The sequence below is a fragment of the Schistocerca cancellata genome, chromosome 9 (genome assembly GCF_023864275.1).
Source record: "Schistocerca cancellata isolate TAMUIC-IGC-003103 chromosome 9, iqSchCanc2.1, whole genome shotgun sequence".
NCBI lineage: Eukaryota > Metazoa > Arthropoda > Insecta > Orthoptera > Acrididae > Schistocerca > Schistocerca cancellata.
This window is the reverse complement of record NC_064634.1, coordinates 335,137,319-335,161,040: the sequence shown is the minus strand read 5'-3', so window position 1 is coordinate 335,161,040 and position 23,722 is coordinate 335,137,319. Positions and strand designations below refer to the sequence as shown.

General features: G+C 44.3%; 1 protein-coding gene across 1 annotated transcript in view; it reads right to left on the bottom strand.

Annotated features, from left to right (window-relative positions):
- Positions 1-2,681: 2,681 nt before the first annotated feature.
- The window catches only part of LOC126100102 (leucine-rich repeat-containing protein 47-like), a 122,776-nt gene continuing 101,735 nt past the window's right edge, over positions 2,682-23,722 (bottom strand). The window contains exon 7 of the mRNA XM_049910617.1: positions 2,682-3,831. Within this exon, the coding sequence (XP_049766574.1) occupies positions 3,730-3,831 (102 nt within the window). The 3' untranslated portion in view covers positions 2,682-3,729. The remainder of the gene's footprint in view (positions 3,832-23,722) is intronic.

Below are 23,722 nucleotides of genomic sequence, written 5' to 3'. Positions count from 1 at the left end.
TGAGCCTGATACAACATCCAGTGAAACTTTACTATATATATTCTCTGGAAACTACCCAGAACACACAGTTTGGAAATCCACTCATAATGGAAATGTATTGCATCTAGTGACAACGAAAAGACCCTACCTTTTTGAGGATGACCACATTGAAACTGTTATCGGTGACCATAATGCAGTTGTGTGCAACAATGATTACTAAAGCACAAAGGACAACTAAAACAAGCAGAAAGGTATACATGTCCAGTACACTAGACAAAAATCAATAGTGTCATATCTCACTGAGGACAGCACCGGGCAGAAGAATTTAGTGGAACATGGCTCAAGTTTAAAAGAATGGTAGACCATGCACTAAATAGATATTATATGGCAGGGACCCTGTACAGTATACAGAAACAGACAACAAAACTGGTGTAACACAACATATAGGACTATAGATAGAGAGGCTGAATGAAATTTGCTTGGCTGTTGACAGAGCAATGAGTGATGCCTTCAAAGACTGCAGTAGCAGAATATTATCAAATTTGCTATCACAAAACCCAAAGACATTCTGGTCATATCTGATGGATGTCGGTGGCACCAAAGTGTCCAGTCACTGATGAATGCAACAGGAACTGAAATTGAAGGTAGAACAGCAAAAGCTGAAATGTTTAACCCCATTTTCAAATATTTCTTTACAAAGGAAAACCCAGGAGAATTGCCCTGATTTGATCCTTGTACCAAACAAAAGAAATAAGTAACTGGGTCAGTGGTGTTAAGAAACAACTAAAAATCCTTAAAATTGAACAAAGATCCAGGACTTTATGGAATCCCTGTCAAATTCTATACTGACTTTGTAGCTGAGTTGGACCATCTTCTAACTATAATCTATCATAGATCTCCTGAACAAAAAAATGTGCCCACTTCTTGGAAAAAGGCACAGGTCACATCCATCTACCACAAGGTAGCAGAAATGATCCACAGCATTACCATCCATTATTACCAACTTCGATTTGTTGTACCAATCTTGGAACATATTCTGAGCACAAATGTAATGAGCTATCTTTAATAGAATCACCATCTCAATGTCAACCAGCATGAATTCCGAAAACATCAATCACATGAAACCCAACTTGCACCTTTCTTACATGACATACTGGAATCTTTGCATCGAGGCAGTCTGGTAGTTTCATTATTTCTTGATTTCTGAAAAGAATTGGATGCAATACCACTCTTACACTTATTGTCGAAAGTACAATCATATGATGTATCAAGTGTGATTTGTGATTGGACTGAGGACTTTTTGGTAGGAAGGACACATCACGCTATCTTGGATGGAGAGGCATCGTCATATCTGGAAGTAACTTAAGGTGTGCTCCAGGCAAGTGTGTTGGGACCCTTGCTATTCATGTTGTATATTCATGATCTTCCAGACAATATTAATAGTAATATCAGGTTTTTTGCAAATGATGCAGTTATCTATAATGAAGTACTATCGAAAAAAGCTGCATAAATATTGTCAGATCTTGATAAGATTTCAAAGAGGTGCAAGATTATTGGCAACTTCTCTAAAAGTTCAGAAATGTAAAATTGTGCACTTCACAAAATGAGGAAACATAGTATTCTATGACTACAATATCAATGAGTCACTGTTGGAATCATCCAACTCTTACAAATATACGAGTGTGACACTCTGTAGGGATATGAAGTGGAATGATCACATAGGCTCAGTTCCGGGTAAAGCAGGTGGTAGACTTCGATTAATTGGTAGAATTTTTGGGAAGTGCAAAGGAGATTGCTTACAAATCTCTTGTGCAACCCATTCTAGAATATTGTTCAAGTGTGTGGGGAGCTGTACCAAATAGTACTAACTGAATGTATACACAGAAGGGCAGCACAAATGGTCACAGGTTTGTGTAATCTGTGTGAGAATGTCACAAAGATACTGAAGGAACTGAACTAGAAAACTAAGATAGACAGATGTAAACTATCCCAAGAAAGTTAACTGACCAAGTTCCAAGAACCGGCTTTAAATGATTACTCTGGAACACACTACAAACCCATACATACTGCTCACATAGGATTTTCAAGGGTAAGATTAGAATAATTAACGCACACACAGAGGTTTTCAAACAATCGTTTCCCACACTCCATAGGTGAATGTAACGGGAAGAAACCCTAATAACTGGTACAATGGTATGTACCCTCTGCCAAACTCTTTACAGTGGTTTACAGAGTATAAATGTAGATGTACATACAATTTCTTTTTCACTGCTATCAAAGCAAGAGAGATGGTAATACTTCATGTTCCATCTTGTTCAGGGTAAAGGTCTAGGATAAGTTGGGAACTACTGGTCTATCCTCAGAAGAAATTCAGATCTTTTGGATGCTGAAGACAGAGTTGCACCATTTCTGTTGGGTATTATGAAGATAAATTTTAATACAGGACACATTTGTTATGCTGCATAGCATTTTTGTAACCCCATTACAGTGCACTTAACCTGCTGTAATCTCTTCCTAGAACATTTATTTATTCCCCAGCCCTCTCTAATGAGTGGTTGGGGATACAGCAGTTTCAGGTCTGCTTAAAGAATCTTGTCTTTCTTTGACATTACAGTTTATTATTTTTTTTTCACCAATTTAAGTGTGAATGTAAACTCTGTTCTGGGAGTCAAAAGGTAACAATTATAAATGAAACACATATATTTGAAATATAATTTACTTTAAAAAACAAATCAGTCTGAAATGTGAAACCAATGTCATTACATGAATTAATGAGCAAATGGCTACACTTTTAACATACAATTCATAATAAAAATACACAGTATACAACACTAGTGGTTTTTGTATTTACAGTGCTCCTGCACACATTGTATTTTATTTGTGCTGTGCTCCAAATGAATACTTAAAATCCACATTGATTCTGCCTCTTCTTCCAAGAACAAGAACTTGCAGGTTTTTGGCAATTTTCAATACCATTTGTACGTCACAGCCACATAATACTTATTACAACCATGGAAGCAAATCGTCGGAAACCTCTGTCGTGAAACTGATCCACCCGTGCCGCATAAATTTTTTTAAAAAAAATAGTTTACTCCCAATATAGCAAATCACAATCACTTCAATGTCAAGTATTCATAGCAAATGAGGAACAAAAAGCAACAGGTTACAGCCCCATATTAATTCCTGTGGCTGAAACATTATAAAAGTTTTACGATCTTGCCGACAGTTATATAGGCATCACATATCCAGTAGATGTGCAAGTGTTGAGAAAGAATACAATATCATGTAGGTTAATTTTTTTAGAATACAAACATGGAGAAATTACTTTACATTCTTTTTTCAACATATAGTAGTATGTCTTTAAGGACTCAGTAACTATGGCAAGTATGGAGCTATCCCATAGAACAAATGCAATTAAGCATTTTATGGAAAAACTGGCTTAACAGAACAAATTTTTACAGTTCTGCTGTCCTACTGGTAGCAGGTACCTGATAGTACATCGGTAAATTGCCAGTAAATTATGCACTGTTGTGGGATAATTCTTTTAGTGGACTATATTCTGAAACACCCCTGTGTTACTCAGTCCCTGGTGACATGTCAGTTATTCCTCCTTTCTTCTATCAAATGTATAAGATGATGCAAAGAGCTTACACAAATTACCTGCTCAGATGTGTGACATTATTTTAAAGGAGTAATGATGAAATGTATTGAATTGGTTTGCTTCACATGGCATTCGTAAGACAAAATAAATTACTTCCTCACAACTACAATTTGTTGTGATCCCTCAAACATCAGGTCATTGCGGGCTGGGTAAACGGACTTCAGACTGCCTTCAATATCAACAATCTTCACCTGAGGGAAAGACAGAAATATTAGTTAGCATTCAAGAAACAAACAGTTTACATTTTAATAAATTTCAGATATCAATTGATTCACAATGTTACAAAGATGATACCACCACCTCTTACTGTTCCTACTGTTCACACATCTTACATTGATTTCTCCATTTAACGTGCAACCTGGCAAATTACAGCTGACTATTATCTCTACAAATACAGAGTTCTTACCTAATCACAGTTCTAACAGTCTACTCTTCTTCTACCATCTCTCCCAAATAACATTCTCCAATTAATACTCTTCATCGAGTTGTCAACTTACAAAGATTCTTTCTGCATATTTTTAGACATATGAAATTCCTGGGTTGGTTGACTGGATGATTAAAGGGACCAAACTACTAGTTCATCAGTCCCTTTTTCCCAAAAACGCACAGGTCCACTTGACTGTACACGAGAGATGGCCTACTGCACGAAACCCAAGGGGGAGAAAACCCAATATCGACCAAAGGTCAACAAAGGTTAGGTAAGGGACAAAAAAGAAGAAAGGGGGTATAGGAAGAAAGGCAGGCATGATGCCTTATCTAGGGAGCAGCTGCAAGCACCCAAAAGCAGAATGCAATGAAGGGACATACATCCCCCATCCCTTACCAGAAGTACCCCACTCAGAAATTGCCTAGGAAAGATTACAACATGTACAAGAGAAGCACAGATGGACATAAGATGAACTAGTCAAACAGACTATGCGAGAGACTGGGAGGAAGAGAAAGAGCAGGTGGGGTGAGGCCCAGGCTGGACAACCAAGCCCAGACAACCACAGCCTGGTCTGGGCAGAGGAGGCAACAGTGTTCTGCCAACCCCTCAATGAGCCAATAAGGTTAAATGGCTCCCCTTGACAGAGACTGGTAAAAGCCCCCTTCACAAATGAAACTAAAACCAAGTTAGCCACCAAGCATCTAATCCCAGCGGTAGTGAGTCATGGAGATTAAGAGTCTGCTGCAGGGTGGCTAGGTGGGTACAGTCCAGAAAAAATGTGGACCACCATCAGATGAGAACCATAACAACAATGAGGTGGGTCCTTGTGATGAAGGAAATGACCGTGAGTCAGCCAAGTATGGCCAATGCTGAGCCGGCAAAGGACTTAAGTCCTTGTGACTGATTGATTGAGGGGGGTTTACGGGACCAAACAGCAATGTCATCAGTCCTGTGATTCCAAAGCGAGTTACAGACGAAAGAGGGTCTGCTAAAAGTGGACGGATCCAGTCAGGGGAGTCAAATTATAAAATAATGAACATTAAACACACACTGTAAATGCATAAAAGGTGAGACCAAATATAAAAACTGGAAAAGGGGGGGGGGGCAGTCATGGGGTCACAGACCGATAAGACTGTAAAAGAAGTCCCAACCACAATCAACCCACCCCTGCTCCAAGACTAAAGGAGAACCTTATATCTGGAAACAAAAACCACTTTCATGGAGGAAACCTGAGAACCAATTCAACCATCCGTGGATCGTCTGCTAATATTAAATTTAAGGAATTGGGAAGACTATACTTAACAAGAAGAGCTGAAAGAAGGGGACATTCCACCAATATGTGAGATTGGATCAGTCTGGCTCCACAACTACATTGTGGGGGTGGGTCGTTACGCAGGAGGAAAGAATGGGAGAGCCAGGTATGACCAATGCGTAAACGGCATAAAACTGTGGATTCCTTCCGAGAGGAGTGGAAAGAAGAGCGCCAAACTGCTGTAGACTCCTTGATTATGTGGAGTATATTACAATGAGCAGTAGCACTCTATATGGCATTCCAGTGTTGGGCAAAGAGAGATTTGACGTAGGTTCGCAGCTGGAATCGTGAAAGGAAATGGGGGCTAAGTATCTGCTTCTCAAGCCAGACAGTCGGCCAAGTCATTCCCTAGGATGCCAACACATGACTTGGGACCCAGAGAAAGATGATGGAACAGGCGGCACGCTCAAGGTCAGAGAGAAGGTCATGGATAGCAGAGACCAAAGGGCGACGAGAGTAGCATCGATCGATAGCCTGCAGGCTGCTCATGAACTCTGAACAAATTAAAACGTTGTGGAGGGAGGCCTCAGAAACAAAAAGGAGGGCCCTGTCAATGGCTACAAGCCCTGCTGTGAACACACTACATGATTCCAGCAATAAATGGTGCTCGAAGCAAGTAGGAGACATGAAAGTGTATCCCACGTTACCAATAGAACCACCAGTGTAAAAGATGGTGGCACCCTGGAACTCTGCAAGAACGGCACAAACAAGACACCGGAAAACCATAGGAGTGACAGAGACCTTAGGACCCTGGAATAGATCAGTCCTAATCTGTGGTCTAGGCACCATCCAAGGGGGTGTATGAGAGGAAAGACACAGGGTGCAGTCCAGTGAGTGGAGATGGAGATCCTGACAGAGGGAAGTGAGACGCATGCCATCCGGGAATCCCAACTGTGGGCGGGTGTTACAAGCGAGACATCCCTCATTGGCAAAGAGCACAGGGTGTACAGGATGATCAGGGAATTGGCAAATAGCGATTGCGCAAGACAAAGAGTTGGCTCCGTCAGATGTGTAGAGGGGGAATCCCCGCTTCTGTGAGGAGACTATCAACAGGACTAGTGCGAAAGCCACCAGTAGCCGGACGTACCCTACAATGATGGCCAGGATCAAGAAGTTTCAAAGTGGAAGGAGTTGCTGAGTCATAAATCTGACTACCATAATCTAGTCTGGACAAGACCAGAGCATGGTAAAGATGGAGAAAAGTGGAACGGTCTGCAAACCCAAAATGTGTGGACCGGGAGGCAGAGAGCATTAAGCTTCCACATACATGTAGTCAGGTGGCAAATGTGGGGCAGTCACGTTAGCTTGTAATCAAAAATAGGGCCCAAGAAACAGGACTGTGCTACAACACCGAGCAGCTGGTTGCCTAAATAAAGTTCTGGATCATGGTGTACTGTGGGTCGATGACAAAAATGCAAAAGCTGCATTCTGAAGCGAGAAAACTGTAAGCCATGGGTGGTGGCCCATGCAGAGGCCCGTTGGATGGTGCGTTGGAGCTGGCGATCAGCAGATGCTACAGGGTGGGAGTTGCATCACACACAAAAATCACTGACGTACAACGCCGAGATAACCAGAGGCTCAACAGAGGTTGCAAGCCCATTGATGGCAATGAGGAAAAGTGTGACACTTGGAACAGAACCCTGTGGGATACCATTCTCCTGAATCTGAGGGCTGCTGAGAAGTGCCAACTCGAACCCAGAAGAGCCAGTAAGATAAAAACTCACAGATAAAAATCTGAAGGGGACTACGGTAGCCCCAGTCATTTAGGGTAATTAAAATGTGATGGCATCAAGCCATGTCATACGCCTTATGTAGGTCAAAGAAGACTGCGACAAGGTGCCGGTGGTGAGAAAGCCTTTTGGATGGCTGAGTCCAATCAGATCGCCCAGTCTCCAGTTGGAGATCGCCCTGCCCAGAACCCACAGTGATACGGGACCAAAAGGCTCCCAGATTCGAGTACCCAACATAATCTGAAATTGACAATCCTTTCGAGCATTTTACAAAGTAAATTCATAAGACTAATTGGGCGTTAGCTGTCAAGAGACATTGGGTTTTTCCCAGGCTAAAGAACGGGGATAACTATGCTGTCTCACCACTGTGACAAAAGCACCCGTGAGCCAAATGTGGTTGAAGACCTTAAGGAGCAGCTGCCTCTGGGAAACTTCCAAGTGTTGGATCATCCGGTTGTGGACAGAATCTGACCCTGGGGCTGTCTCTCATGAAGAGCCAAGAGCCTGTACCAATTCCCATTCAGCGAAGGGTGCATTACAGGGCTCAACGTGTTGTGGGATGAAACAGAGGGGTCTGTTCAACACTGCGATTCTGCTGGAGAAATGTAGTAGGGAAAAAAAAAGGGATGACGATCGCCGTCTCTTAGTGTGTCACGAGGTGGTCCGCGAGGACCAACGGATCAGTGCACAGAGCACCTTGGAGGTTCAGACCCTGGACACTCGACTGTCGCTGGCAGCCCAGTAGGCTATGAAGCTTTGACAAAATCTGCGATGGAAAGGCATACGTCTCCAGGGAAGAAACATAGCACTCTCAGCAGGGTAAGAGTTCTAGAGTCCTTGTGAGGGGCTTGCATGGAGAATCTCACAGATAGGAGGTGTGTTTCCACAATACCTATCTCAAGTGTCTGCTTACTGGTAGCCAGTTTGGCTTATCTATCACCGTTTTCATTCCCCATAGTCCCAACAAGGCCCGGGGACCAGATGAAGGTCACTGAGCATTTACATTGTTCAAGGGCATACAGGGAATCTTGGGTAGCCATGACAAACGGATAGTGAGGGTAACATTGGTTGAGATCTTGCAAACTGCTCAAGGAGTCGCTGCAGATTAGAAGGGACTCATTGGTGCAGGACATGTATAGTTAAATCACGAGAGATGGCTACCAACTCCGCAATGAAAACACTACAGCAATCTGGCAATGAGTACAATTCATTATACCTCACATGAGTACAAGCAAAGCCTACGTGACCAGCAACCATCAAACCATCAGTATAAACCATTGCCGAACCCCAGGATATGCCAAGGATGGATAAAAATTATTGACGGAGGGTCTCAAAATGAACTGAGTCTTTTGGATCTTGTGATAGGTCAAGACAAAGCTGTGGCCAAGGGATGTACCACAGAGGTTTACATCAGGTGGGTCTGGAGGAGCGGCGGTGGAGAAAACAGCTGGAGTTCAGAGATGAGGGATTGGATGCAGATTATGGTCACAATCCCTGACCTGGACCGTTGTTGTGGGAGATTAATTTCCTTGCTTGGGAAGAGGAGATGGTAGTCTGGATGCTAAAAGGAGCTGTGAACATGTGATGCTTAATTAAAAAGCTGTTTTTGGTATCTGATCCGCAATAGGGGGACCCCAGCCTCCACAAGTATGTTGTTCACAGGGCTAGTTCAAAAGACTCCTACTGCAAGTCTAACCCCGCCGTGATGCATCAGATCCAGTATCCAGAATGCTGACAGTGATGCCGAATCATATGCCGGACTCGCATAATCAAAACACATCTGTATCAGGGCTCTGTAAAGTTGCTGAACAGTAATGCAATCTGCACCGCAGCTAGTGTTACCCAAGAAGTGAAGTGCTTTAAGGTGCATCCAGCGCTTTCGCTTAAGCTGGTGAAGTTGTGGAATCTACGTCAAACAAGCATTGAAGTGCGGCCCTAAAAAGCAGTAAGTCTCCACCCCACTGAGCAGCTGTCTTCGAGGTAAAGTTCTGGTTGTGAGTGAACAGACAGAAATGCACGCTGCGTGTGCTGGCGGCTGAAAGTCGAAAGCCATGGTCGAGGGCCCATGTCTGTACCTTTTGTATGGCACCTTGCAGTCAACATTCGGCAATATCCACAATATAAGAGAAGGAATAGTACAACCAAAAGTTGTCAGCATACAAAGAGGGTGATACTGAGGACCCTACAGCTGATGCTAGACCATCAATGGCTCCTAGAAAGACAGGGACACTCACTCAGTACAGAGCCCTGCGGGACCCCTTTTCTTGGATATGGGGTTGCTGTGGGAAGCACCAAACTGAACCTGGAAAATATGGTGTGACAAGAAGTTGTTCTTACAAACTGTGAGCGGGCCCGGGAGACCCCACTTGTGTAAAGTAGCGAGGATGTGTTGTCAGCATGGGGTGTCTTAAGCCTTTTGTAGGTTGAAGGCGGTTATAAGGTCTTGATGGACAAAAGCTCTTTGGATGGAAGACTCCAGGTAAACTGGATTATGAGTAGTGGAAAAGCCTTGGCAAAAACCATCCTGGGCTGGAGCCAGAAGATCCCAAGACTCAAGGAGCCAACACAGCCGGCAGCCCATGATGCCTTCAATCAACTTACAGAGAACATTGGTGAGACTAATTGGACAATAACTGTCCATGTCTAGAGGGTGTTTACCCAGTTTCAGTACTGGGGCAATGATGCTTTCTATTTGCCATACATTGCAATCTCTTCCTTGCTCCATGTGTGGTTAAAGACGGCAAGGGTATGAGGCTGACAGTCCACCAGTAGGTGCTTTATTATCTGGTTATGGATGTGTGGTCTGGCCCTGGGGATGTATATGGGCAGTGGGCTAGGTCATTGACAAATTCCCACTCGCTGAGTGGCGCATTGTACGGCTGCATGTGGGTTGTAGTAAAAGATAATTTCTTTTTTCTACCCACTGTGTCAGAACACGAACAGCTGGTTGATAGTTCTCAAATGCTGAGACTTGAGCATAACACAGAGCAAAGTCGTTAGTGATGGCATCTGGGTCAGTGCAGACAGCGCCATTCAACGTAATACCAGGTATAGCTCCAAGTGTTGTATCTGTAGAGACGTCTGATCTTTGCTCAGACCTGCAAAGGAGAGGTATGTCGTCCGAGAGCTGAAACCTATCGTTCTCGGCATTCTCTCTTCTGTTATTTTATTAGGTGGCGGACCCACACATGGAACTGCTTAAAGACAATGAGATGCTCCATCAATGGGTGCCACTTATGGCATTGGCAAACCCGCCTACGATCTCTGCTAGCCTTTACAATTTCTGAGACCACCAAGGTACTGTCTTCTGTCAGGGCCAGAATTACAAATACGGGAGCGCTAAATCAACTGCCAAAAGAATGGCTGTAGTTGTACTCTGGACTGCCTCATCGATATCTCTGTGCAGCGGAGAGCCATGGGCGACGGAGATGAAAGCACTCCAGTCAACACTGTTGAGAGCCCCATTTGGACATGTGCCCAGCACAGGGGCGCTGAGGGAGACAGAGGAAGATAGGGAAGTGGTCAATACCACACAGGTCATTGAGGACAGTAGATGGATGGGAGAAGACAAGGACTGCAGATGGAAAGATCATCAATGGCCAAGAAAGTACTGTGAATTACAATGACGTGTGGGGACACCAGCAAAGGTCAAGATGTGCCAGTAAGTTTGAGGTATCAACTGATCTGTAATCATGGTTACGGGCATTGAAATCAACCAAGATCAGGAAAGGTGGAGAGAGCTGAGAAACTGACAAACAAAATGTTCTCTCACTTCACCATCAGGAGGTAAGTAAACATTACAGAAGATAATATCTTGCAATGATCCTACCTGAATCTTGCAATGATCTTCCCTGAACAGCCAAAGCCTCCGAAAGTGTATCAAGAAGCACAAGTTCACTATATAATGTGTCCAGAACACATGTGCAAACTCCACCTGACACCCTGTCATTTGTAGCACGATTCTTAAATATTCCAGTATCCACAAAAGGCCAGCATCCGCATTGCTGAAAACCGTGTTCTAAAAGGCAATACAGAAGACAAAGTGCTTAAAGGCTGTTGTAGCTCAGCCAGGTGGTAAACAAATAATAATAATAATAATAATAATAATAATAAAAACGCTACAATTCCATTGGAAAACAAGTGTGTCCATGTACTGCGAGGCCACCGGCTGAGTGGTTAAGGCAGTATGGGAATCTCCTTCTTGGAGGACCTTATCTTTCCCCTCCTTAGAGAGAATTTAAATGATTGCGAGAGCTTCTCTGAATAAGTTTCAGGTAATGACGACTGAAATCCTGCAACCAGCAGCCTATGGATCCTTCAGCTACTGGCTGGTATCTGCTTGCAGACTGTCAGAAGCCTTGAGAGAATGTATCCTGAGAAACCCCGTCCTTGCGATTCTCTCGCAAGGACGGGGTTTCTCAGGACACATTCTGGAGGAAGGCGATTTGTCTCCGGCTGGGAGGTGGGAATCTATGTTCCCAGTAGGTGGGAAGCCAATGATCCAAAAAATAGCTGAGGAGTAAGCAGCATGAGGAGAGCCCTCAAATGTCAGGAGGGGGGGAGGGGAGGGGAGGAGAGGGGTGGGGAGGGGAGGGGGTGAGACTTGGTCAAGCAGCTCTGAGGGCCCACTCTAGGAGGTGTAATGGGCGGGAGTACAGTTGTCAAAGGGGACAATGTTGTCTTAGCTGCAGCACAGGACACAGTTACACATGTTGGGTGCAAACGCCCATACTACTTCTTGGCCTCTTGATAGACTTATTTATTCAGGGTTACTCACAATCTCTACAGATTGGGCTAACGTTGCAATGCAAACACATGCCAGAATTACACTGCATGGAGTAGGAGGAGATACACATACATGGTTTCACATTGCATAGGTATACCATCACCTTGACCTTTTCAGGCAATGAGTCACCTTCAGAGGAGAAGATTAAGGCACCGGTAGCAACCCTCTGTCCTTTGGCTTCCTACGTACAAGATGAACATATCTCGTCACTCCAAGTTGGCGCATAGTTCGTCATCTGATTGCAAGGACAAGTCTTGGTGAAAAATTATGGCCTGAACCATATTTAGACTATTAGAGGAAGTGACAGTCACCAGCATGTCAATTTGTTACAAGGGCCCAGTGCCCGTGACTGGGCAGGGGATTTTGTTTTGATCAAAAGTGATCCACTTTTCATTTTAGAGATGGCTGCCACTTCCCCAAACTTGTCTTCTAAGTCCTCTACAAGGAAAAAGGGCTTTGTTGCCCAGATGGAATCACCATCAGTCCGAGTTGTGCAAACCAAGTATTGTGGGGAGTATTTCTCCACCTGCCACTTAGCTCTACATTCCTCCCACAGCATAGCCTGGGAAGGAAACATTTTAGTGCATACCTCTGCATTAAAAAAAAAAAAAAAAAAAGAAAAAAAAAAAAAAGAAGAAGAAGAAGAAGAAGAAGAGATTTTCTTTCCACAAAGTGTACCGAGGCCATATGGCCACTGGCCGTAGATAACTTCACCCACTTCATTTGCAGCTCATCTGCCATCACTCACTCCAAATGGGGGCTCTCCCCATGGGCACCACTCAGCCTCAGCAATGGCTACCTGGTCAGTAATTCGTTACTCGGAGTCCCCCAGGCAATAGTCATAACAGGCATGTACTCCTTGGCATACATGACAAGTTTTTAGCTCAGGCACAAACAGTACAATCCCTGCGTGGTCAAGAAGCTACCACCATGCAGATAATTGACAACTCCCGTGATACAAATCATTGACCAGCAATACTGTCCTTGACCATTCTTTAACAGGAACATAAAAATGGAGATCTGTGCACGACTGAGTTATACAATGTCTACTTCTTCATAAACAAAAGTTTCAGCATGAACTCAAATACACGTTCTGCCAAAGATAGGAAGACCATCACCACAACAATTTTAACATTTAGTCAATAAGCATAGCTCATGATGGACACCCATGCACACTACTGCAAGCGAAATTCATTTGTGGATATAACAATGGACTAAAACCTTAACTTACTGACTGATAAGGCTTACTGTCTCCATGCATCACATTCACACGCAGATAGTCCCCGCACCCCAAAGTGTCAAGCAAACCTGTTCATGAGGGTGCTATCATCACTTTAGAATGTGTCACATTTGGCATCAAGAACCACTGTGTGGGCAATACAAAAGGCATTTGTCTGATCAAATAATTGGAAACAACAATATTACGAGAAGGATACATTGCTACTTACTGTAAAGATGACAATGTTAAGTTGCAGACAGGCACAACAGACTGTCATACATTGAGCTTTTTGCCAAAGCCTCCTTCAGCCTGCGTGTACACACACACACACACACACACACACACACACACACACACACACACGCACGCACGCACGCACGCCAGAATGCCCAATAAGTATAACGAATGGGACAACTTCTGTTTAGTGCTTCCTGACTCCACAAGGTAATCTTAAGATCACACATATTGCTGGACAGCAATATCGTTTCTCATACTGGTGCTACTTATTACTCAAAAACAACACAACAGTTTTCACAATGACACTAACACCCTCTTGTGGATTGTGAACGTTTAAATTTTGCAATGTAGTGAATAATCTATATGTTGTTTTCAGAGTGCAGCTGATCGTCATCTCCTGCTACACACAATATTTTATCTAAACACGAACATCTTCATGCGAGCTGCCGGACTGATAAACTACCCTCGCCTTTAGCAATTTTTCTCCAAGTATCTTGCTGAATTGACACTGAAACCATCTCCTCCCCACAGAGAGCCTTGCAGGTTTAAGGTCCATTTCTACATATACAAGCCACCTTATGGTATTTGGCAGATAACACTTTTAGTACCAATATAACTCTCTTTCTCTGTTCTGTTCGTGAATGGTGTGTGGGAAAAATAACTATTGGGCTTCATATGAGCAAAACACACACTCAGACTGGATCAACAAAATCACATCTGAAAGGCTCACAGAATCCGGTTAAGGCCTTCCCGCCAGCTCCAATGCAGATAACCACAATAGACTCCTGGTACAATGCTGCAAATAGTGAGCAGAGTTTCCACCCTGCACATAAGGTTATCTCCACAAGTTCAGCCAGCCATCTAAAGGAAACGAGGATGCCCTCAGAACATACGTGACAGGAGTCATTTGTTCCTACATGAGCTATTATCTGCTCCCAGAGCATTTAACTGCTACCAGAAGAGTGTTTTCCAAATCTAGTAAGACTTACAGGCACAAATACCAAGTGCACTCTGGCCTCATTTCACAACCTGCCTGCCTTTTCCTTGAGGGGCTCCATCACATGTCTAATGCTGGAACTAACAATAAACAACATATTCAATCTCTAAGCTTGTCTGATCTTGATAGGAAAATCAGCCACAAGCCAAAGACACAGTTAACTCAGATGTGATCTCTATGCTGCACAGGAACTCTTACATGTTGCTAAGCATAAGCGGAGATTCAGTACCCAGGTGCAACGTATCGTGTTAACAACTATACTATAGAAGGAGATTTTCACTCTGCAGCAGAGTGTGGGCTGATATGAAACTTCCTGGCAGATTAAAACTGTGTGCCCGGCCGAGACTCAAACTCGGGACCTTTGCCTTTCGCGGGCAAGTGCTCTACCAACTGAGCTACCGAAGCACGACTCACGCCCGGTACTCACAGCTTTACTTCTGCCAGTACCTTGTCTCCTACCTTCCAAACTTTACAGAAGCTCTCCTGCGAACCTTGCAGAACTAGCACTCCTGAAAGAAAGGATATTGCGGAGACATGGCTTAGCCACAGGTAGGAGACTAGGTACTGGCAGAAGTAAAGCTGTGAGTACCGGGCGTGAGTCGTGCTTTCGTAGCTCAGTTGGTAGAGCACTTGCCCGCGAAAGGCAAAGGTCCCGAGTTCGAGTCTTGGTCGGGCACACAGTTGTTTTAATCTGCCAGGAAGTTTCAACTATACTGTATATTAAGATCTGGCACTTTTGACTAATGTACAATATAGCTATTGATATGAAAATACACTATTATTAAAGACAAATTTCTTGAATGAGTCAGTGATCACTAAGAAGTTTTATAAATTACACTGTTAGGATTGCTTAATGTACTTTCATTTACTTGAGAGCCCTTAGAACTTCAAATGCCATAAATAAAATGATACAACATTATTTAAATATGTAGCAAAAGTATATGCAGAGTTTAACTAACTGTAACAGGATGTACTAAAATCAGCTTTACATAATCAGAGAGTCACAATAGCCACTGAATTTAAGTTTTAACATGCTGCTGTGAATGTGCTGCACTTCACTTTATAGAACTTTAGAAATAAGTGCTTTCTTTTAAAATCATGTGTATCAACAGATAGATGGATTACAATTAACTAAGAGCAATAGAATATCCAGAAATATCAGAATTTTTATGCATGATCTACAGAATAAGATCCGTTAAGCAAATAAGGATATAGGAGAGAAACTATTCTATTATGGAAGATATGTGGAGAACATTGTATTTTATACAGAACACCAATAAAATACAGGAAGTGCTTAGGAAGATAAGTGCCATGCACCCTTGAATAATTAACTTCACAGTGGAGCTCACAAGACAGTAAAGCGTAAACTTTTTGGGCCCCATAATTACTAAAAATTAAACCAGGCATAAAAATTGGCATATACTAGAAGCTAACAAACACCACTGTTATCACATATACTAATACAGACAGAATCTTCAAGATATTATCGGATGAGGATGAGATTATGAAAGAACTTCAGGCAGTTACATAAATTAGTGACGAACAGGTACAGAAGTACTGAAGTTATGGAGATGTACAAGACAATTCAGCACAGAGAAAGTACTTGAGCAGATGTGTGTAACACAATGAGAAAATGGCATTAACATTTAATGATGTGCATTCTAAAAACTTTAACACGGCTTCAAGAAAGCTAGTACCAGTATAAGCTTTCAAACTAGACAAAACTTGAAAAATTGGTTATGCCAGAAAATTCTGAAAAAATTGAACCAACACATTGGATCACAAGCATACAAGACAAACTGTAGTAATTTCAATAAATTTTGTATGGGACAAACTACAAGGAAGTACTGAGACAGTATTCCTTTAACTGGTGTTTCAGCTGTAAAAACAAAGATCCTCAAACAATATTAAACTAATAAAACAGATTTAGTTCCTCAACTTTTTTGGCGGGGAATTGGTGTGATGTATGCTGGTTGTAGCAGTTTCTCCTATTGCTCACTGGGCCACAGCACTTGGGTGTTGGGTTGGCTGCGTGGTAATCAACCATTCCCCCACTAGCAAGTTATTGGTCCTACTAAAAGATGGAACTGCCATTCCTAAATGTGTTAACTTATTTACTATTTTATCCTTTGCATTTTGTCTCACAAATTTACACAATTTAGTAAATTTTTGACCAAGTTTCACAACTAAGGGCACAGTTTTTATATAGTAAATAAATTATAACCGGAAATTAATTTTATCATCACAAGAGCCTTTTATGGCACAAAACTAAAGTTTTGCAAAGATAATGGATATGATTCTACAATAGATATAAATAAGTATTACCTGTTTTAGTTAACTCAGATATACATGTACTTATTGCTTCCATCTGAAATGCTACTTTTGTGATTGGAAATAATACTCATTTAACTCTTGTTTTATAACAATACAGGGCGTCTATAAATGAGTGTTGGGGTTTTAATGCTTTATAATATTTATTACATTCAACTTACAGTTATAAATCATATGTCAAATGAATGAGCAACTTAAATGGTTTTGTTTGGCACCAGGGTGCATGCGCAGCGCGTAATGTTCCTGCCGCAATCCGGTAGACAGCGGGAGTAGCAAAGATGTTACTGTGCAACGTGCTTTCCAGCTGAAGTTCTGTTGTATTCCTGTAAGTGATAACAACATTCGTAGATGGTATCACCAATTTGAAGATACCAGCTGCCTCTGTAAAGGGAAGAGAACAGGACGACCAAGAGTTAGTGAAGAGACTGTTGAGCGAGTGAGAGAGTCGTTCACTCTTAGCCCAAAAAAATCAGTCCGGAAGGCTAGTCGTGAATTACAAGTTCCGGTGTCGACTGTTTGGAAAGTTAAGAAAATGCATACAACTACATCCTTACCGTTTACAGTTATTACAGGCTCTAAAGCTGGCAGACCATGGATTACTTGCCAACTTTGCAAACGAAATGTTGTTTCATGACGAAGATTTTCTGGATGATGATGTCTTCAGTGATGAATCGACCTTTCACCTTAGTAGACATGTTAACACTCACAATGTGCACATCTGGGACTCAGAAAATCCTCACGAGGTGGTACAAATGCAATGAGATTCCCCTAAAGTGACCGTTTTTTGTGTCGTATCCCGACGGAAAGTTTATGGGTCTTTCTTTTTTGGTGAACCTACTGTAACTGGCACTTCTTACCTTGATATACTAGAGCAATGGCTCTTCCCTCAGTTGGAAGAAGATGAACGAGAGAACTTCGTTTTCCAGCAAGATGGTGCACCACCTCCCTGGCATAGCGAAGTATGCAAATGGTTGAACTTCAAGCACTGGATAGGCCGCAAGGGGCCCAATAACAGGGCTTGCTTTGCATAGCCTTCATATTCATCCGACATAATGCCATGCGATTTTTTTCCTTTGGGGTCTTCATCAAGGATCGTGTGTATGTGCCACCACTACCAGGGGCTCTCCCTGAATTCAGAAACTGGATTGAAGCAGCTGTTGCTACAATCACTGAAAACACACTTATCAATGTTTGGGAAGAACTCAGCTATAGACTTGATGTGTGCTGTGTGACAATTTTTTTTTGTTTGTTTTGGTTTTGGGGCGCAAAACTGTTATGGTCATTAGCGCCCGGTCTGTAACTTAGGAAACGGTAAAAAACAAAAATGGAAACCAGCAGCAATGGGAACAAAACTCAAAAAATTGGAGAAACTAAAAGCAGAAGGAAAGCTTAAAAATCCACTACAGAAAGGGGTTGGTTGTCCCCAAAAAGAGCTTCAAATGACTGACGTCATCTCACTGGCACTAATAAACTCGAGAACGCGATCGGCCAAGCGCGTGTCATCTGCTAAAATGGACGATATATCAGGCGACAGCTGTAGACGGGCGCGTAACGGAGTAAAATAGGGGCACTCAATTAAAAGGTGTATTACCGTCCACAGCTGAGAGCAGTGGGGACAGAGTGGGGGAGGATCGCCACTTAAAAGATGTTGATGGCTAAAAAGACAGTGCCCTATCCGGAGTCTAGTTAAAATTACCTCGTCCTGAGGACGCGTTCAGGAGGAAGAGGTCCAAGCACAGGGAAGAGCTTTCACGTCCCGCAATTTATTATGGGGAAGTGTCAACCAATGTGCGTGCCATAAAAGAACAACACGACGACATAAAACACTCCGTGGATCGGCGAAGGGAATCGATCAAATAGCTGGCCGAAGAAGAGAGACTGCAGCCTTGGCCACTCTATCGGCCGCCTCATTTCCACGGATACCAACGTATCCTGGGAGCCAGAGGAACACCACCAAGATGCCCCCCAAGTAGAGCAAGCGCAGGCAGTCCTGAATCTGGTGGACCAGAGGGTGGACAGGGTAGAGAGCTTGGAGACTGAGGAGAGAGCTGAGAGAATTGGAACAGATAACATACTGTATTCGCTGATGGAGGCGGATGTATTGGACAGCCTGGAGAACAGCGTAAAGCTCTGCAGTATAAACCGAACACTGATTGGGAAGCCGAAATCGATTTGAGGTTTGGGCAACAATATAGGCACTCCCTACACCTAACAATGTTTTCCAGCCATCAGTGTAAATAAATGTGGCTTCCTTCATTTGTGCACATAGAGGAGCAAATGCCCGATGATACACAAGTGAAGGGGTACCATCCTTGGGAAATTGACAGAGGTAAAGAGCAGGCAGGTCCGGGGACGGAGCCAAGGCGGTGCTGTACCTGAAGTTGTCAAAAAGGTTTTAGGAAAGCGGAAGGAAAGAGAATGGAGCAGTTGACGGAAGCGGACTCCTGGTGGTAGTAGGAAGGGCGGCCTGCATACCCTACATCCAAGGAGGCGTTGAAAAAAAATGTCATGGGCCGGATTAGCAGGCATGGAAGACAGATGGCTAGCATAACGGTTCAGAAGGATTGTTCGTCGATTGGACAGCGGAGGTTCAGCAGTCTCAGCATAAAGGCTTTCCACAGGGCTGATGTAAAAAGCTCCAGACACTAAACGTAATCCACGGTGGTGGATAGAGTCGAGACGCCGAAGAATAGACGGCCGAGCAGAGGAGTAAACTATGCTTCCATAGTCCAATTTCGAGAGCACTAAGGCGCGATAGAGGCGGAGAAGGACCACTCGGTCCGCTCCCCAGGAGGTACCATTCAGGACACGGAGGGTGTTGAGGGATCGCAGACAGTGAGCCGAAAGATAGGAAATGTGGGAGGACCAGCACAGTTTTCTGTCATACATAAGACCCAAGAATTTAGCGACATCCGAAAACGGAAGGTTGACAGGTCCTAGATGTAAGGAGGGTGGAAGAAACTCCGTATGACGCCAAAAATTAACACAAGCGGTCTTACTGGGAGAAAAGCGGAAGCTTGTTTCGATGCTCCAAGAGTGGAGGCGATCGAGACCGCCTTGAAGACGTCGTTCAAGAAGGCTGGTCCGTTGAGAGCTGTAGAAGATCGCAAAATCGTCCACAAAGAGGGAGCCTGAGACATCAGGAGGGAGACAGTCCATAATTGGATTTATGGCAATGGCAAACAGTATAACACTTAGCACAGAGCCCTGGGGTACCCCGTTTTCTTGGGAGAAAGTACGAGAGAGAGAGAGAGAGAGAGAGAGAGAGAGAGAGAGAGAGAGAGAGAGAGAGAGAGAGAGAGTAGTGTTCACCCGCACTCTAAATGTGCGCTCTACCATAAATTCACGAAGAAATAGTGGCAGCCGACCTCGAAAGCCCCAAGTGTGCGGAGGATGCCTGTCCTCCAACAGGTATTGTATGCTCTCTCCAGATAAAAGAATATTGCTATTGTGTCGTTTCCAGAGAAAATTGTTCATGATATAAGTGGAGAGAGCAACAAGATGGTCAACTGCAGAACGATGCTTTCGGAAACCGCATTGGGCAGGTGTTAAAAGACTGCGGGACTCCAGCCACCAAGCTAAACGGCAATTCACCATATGCTCCAAAACCTTACATACACTACTCGTGAGAGAAATGGGGCGATAGCTAGAGGGGACATGTTTGTCCTTTCCAGGTTTCGGAACAGGAACGACGATAGCTTCCCGCCATCAGTACTGTCGGTCCAAATTCGATTATAAAGGTGAAGGAGGTAACGCAGACTATGGGTTGATAAATGCAGCAACATTTGGATGTGGATACCATCCGGTCCTGGGGCGGAGGAGCGAGAAGAAGAGAGTGCATGTTGAAGTTCCAGCATGGAGAAAACAGTACTGTAGCTTTCGTGATTTTGAGAGGAGAAAGCAAGAGGTTGCACTTCTGCTGCACATTTCTTCGGGAGAAACGCTAGCGGGTAATTTGAAGAGCTCGAAATCCCAGCAAAGTGTTGACCCAATGAGTTAGAAATTGTGACGGGGTCCACTAACGTATCATGCACGACAGTGAGCCCAGAGACCGGGGAGAAACTAGGTGCGCCAGATAACCGTCGAATCCGACTCCAAACTTCCGAGGAGGGAGTGAAGGTGTTAAATGAGCTAGTAAAGGATTTCCAACTTGCCTTCTTGCTATCGCGGGACGCAACGGCATCGTGCACGGGATTGCTTATAGCGGATACAGTTGGCCAAAGTAGGATGGTGGCGGAAAACGCGAAGAGCACGTCGCCGCTCACATATCGCATCACGGCATGCCTCGTTCCACCAAGGAACTGGGGGGTGCCGGGGCAATTCGGAGGTGTGTGGTATTGAACATTCCGCAGTTGTAAGAATAACGTCTGTAATATGAGTGACCTCATCGTCGACGCTAAGAAAGTGACAGTCATCGAATGTCGCTAGAGATGAAAAAAGTGTCCAATCGGCTTGGGCAAACTTCCAGCGTCTCGGGCGCATATATGGCAGTTGTGGCTGCAATCGAAGGACACATGGAAAGTGGTCACTCGAGTGTGTATCAGCAAGGGCGAACCATTCGAAGCGCCAAGCTAGCGGAACAGTACCGACCGAAAGGTCCAAATGAGAGAAATTTGTCGTGGAGGCAAACAAGATCCGCTTGGTGAAAGACGTCTAGCAATAGTGAGCCACGCGGACATGGATGTGGAGATCCCCAAAGCGGGTGGTGGGCACTGAAGTCCCCAACCAGCAAATAGGGGAGTGAAAGCTGACCAAGAAGATGAATGAGATCAGCTCATGCCATTGATGTGGACGATGGAATATATACAGTTCAAAGAGAGAAGGTGTATCCAGAAAGGGAAAGACAGACAGCGACTGCTTGGAAGGAAGTGTTTAAGGGGATTGGGTGATAATGGAGAGTATTATGGAGAAGAATCACGAGTCCTCCATGTGCTGGAGTGCCTTCAACAGAGGAGAGATCAAATCGGACTGACTGAAAATGGGCGGAGACAAAGCGGTAGTGGGGACGCAGCTTTGTTTCCTGAAGACAGAAGATGACTGGCAAGTAGGATCGTAGGAGGATCGTCAATTCATCCCGATTGGCTCGAATGCCGCGGATATTCCAATGGATAATGGACATAGGGTGGACAGAAAATGGAAGAATGTGACCAAGGTTGCTGTCAACTCAATGACTGCTCAGAGCTTGCGACCGACAGCGTGGAACGGCACTCAGCCGAAGGCAAAAGATCCTGATCCATAGGTTATTCAGGAGCAGCTCCTGCCACCAGCGATCGGCCACCAGCAGTGCGCCTCGGCGACACAGAAGATGGCCGAGGGCGGTTACCACCAGGTGGTGCTGTAGATGAGACACGCCGTGGCGGAGAAGGAGAGGAACTGGGTTTCTTATTAGCTTTCTTGGAAACATGATGTTTAGATGAAGGAGGAACCGATGGTTGTGAAGTTGGGGTACGTAAAAAATCTTCACGAGTATGCTCTTTTTTGGTCACGAGTATGCTCTTTTTTGGAAGTCCAGGTGTCTGACTTTTGGGATCGAGATTTAGCAGAACCCGATGAAGGGTGAGCCATAGATAGAGCAGGCGAAAGTGGGGAGGTTGAACGGGCAATCTTTCCGCTGGCCGATCTGACGACCGTGTCACTAAAGGTGAGATCACAAGTCTGTGTGGCCGCCTCCTTTATTGGCCGAGGAGAGGCAAGGACAGTGCTGTATTTTCCTGTCTGAGGCACAGTGGGCTTTTGACTTGCGAATAATTTTCGAGCAGCAAAGGTAGACACCATTTCCTTCACTCTGATTTCCTGAATGAGCTTTTCGTCTTTAAAAATGGGGCAATCTCGAGAGGAAGCAGCGTGATCACCCATACAGTTGATGCAACGAGGGGATGGAGGTGGACAAGCACCCTCATGGGCATCCTTGCCACAAGTAACACATTTGGCCGGGTTGGAACAGGACTCGCTGGTGTGATTGAACCGCTGGCACTGATAGCAACACGTAGGGTTTGGGACGTAGGAGCGAACGGAAATTATTTCATAGCCCGCTTTTATTTTCGATGGGAGTTGAACTCTGTCAAATGTCAAGAAGGCAGTACGAGTTGGAACAATGTTCGTGTCAACCCTTTTCATAACTCTATGAACAGCCGTTACGCCCTGGTCAGACAGGACTCACTAGCAGACACCTGGGAAAGGAGTGACCCAAGGAACCCCTTCCTAGCGAGAGGAGCAGAAGAAGCCTCACACTTCTCTGGCTCAGAAGTGGGGACAAACTCCCAGTGTTTGGGGGGGGTTGCTCCCAAAGTAGGTGGTGCAGGAGCAACAAGAAGGGAAGTTCCCCCCACCATCAAGGCAGCAGGTGTAGTCTCCCAGTTCTGAGAGACGACAGGAATTCAAGGAACTGATGGGGCGAGAACTGTTCTCATAGCGACAGTGTAAAAGGAATCATAGCTACAGGATGTAGGCGCTCAAATTTCCTCTTGGCCTCAGTGTAGGTCAGTCAGTCCAGGGTCTTATGTTCCATGATTTTAATCCTGCAGTCTGGTGAGCAAGATGAATGATGCTGTCGGCAGTTAACACAGATGGGAGATGGGGCGCATGGAGTATTGGGATGCAATGGACGTCTACAACCTTGGCAGGTGGGGCTGGAAGTACAGAGAGAACACACAAGGCCGAACTTCCGTCACTTAAAACACCGCATCAGGGGAGGGATATATGGTTTGACATCACAGTGTTAGACCATCATCTTGACCTCCTTGTGCAGTGTGTCACACTCAAAGGCCAAGATGAAGGCACTGGTGGCAACCTGGTTATCCCTCGGACCCCAATGGAGTGCCTGACGAAATGAACACCTCGCCGCTCTAAACTGGCACGCAGATCATTGTCAGGCTGCAAAAGAAGGTCCCTGTGGAATATAATACCCTGGACCATATTTAAGCTCTTATGAGGCATGATGGTAACAGAACCATCCCCAACTTGCCACAAGCGAGTAATTCCTGTGACTGGGCAGAGGACGCTGTTTTTATCAAAACTGACCCAGAGCACATTTGGGACAATCC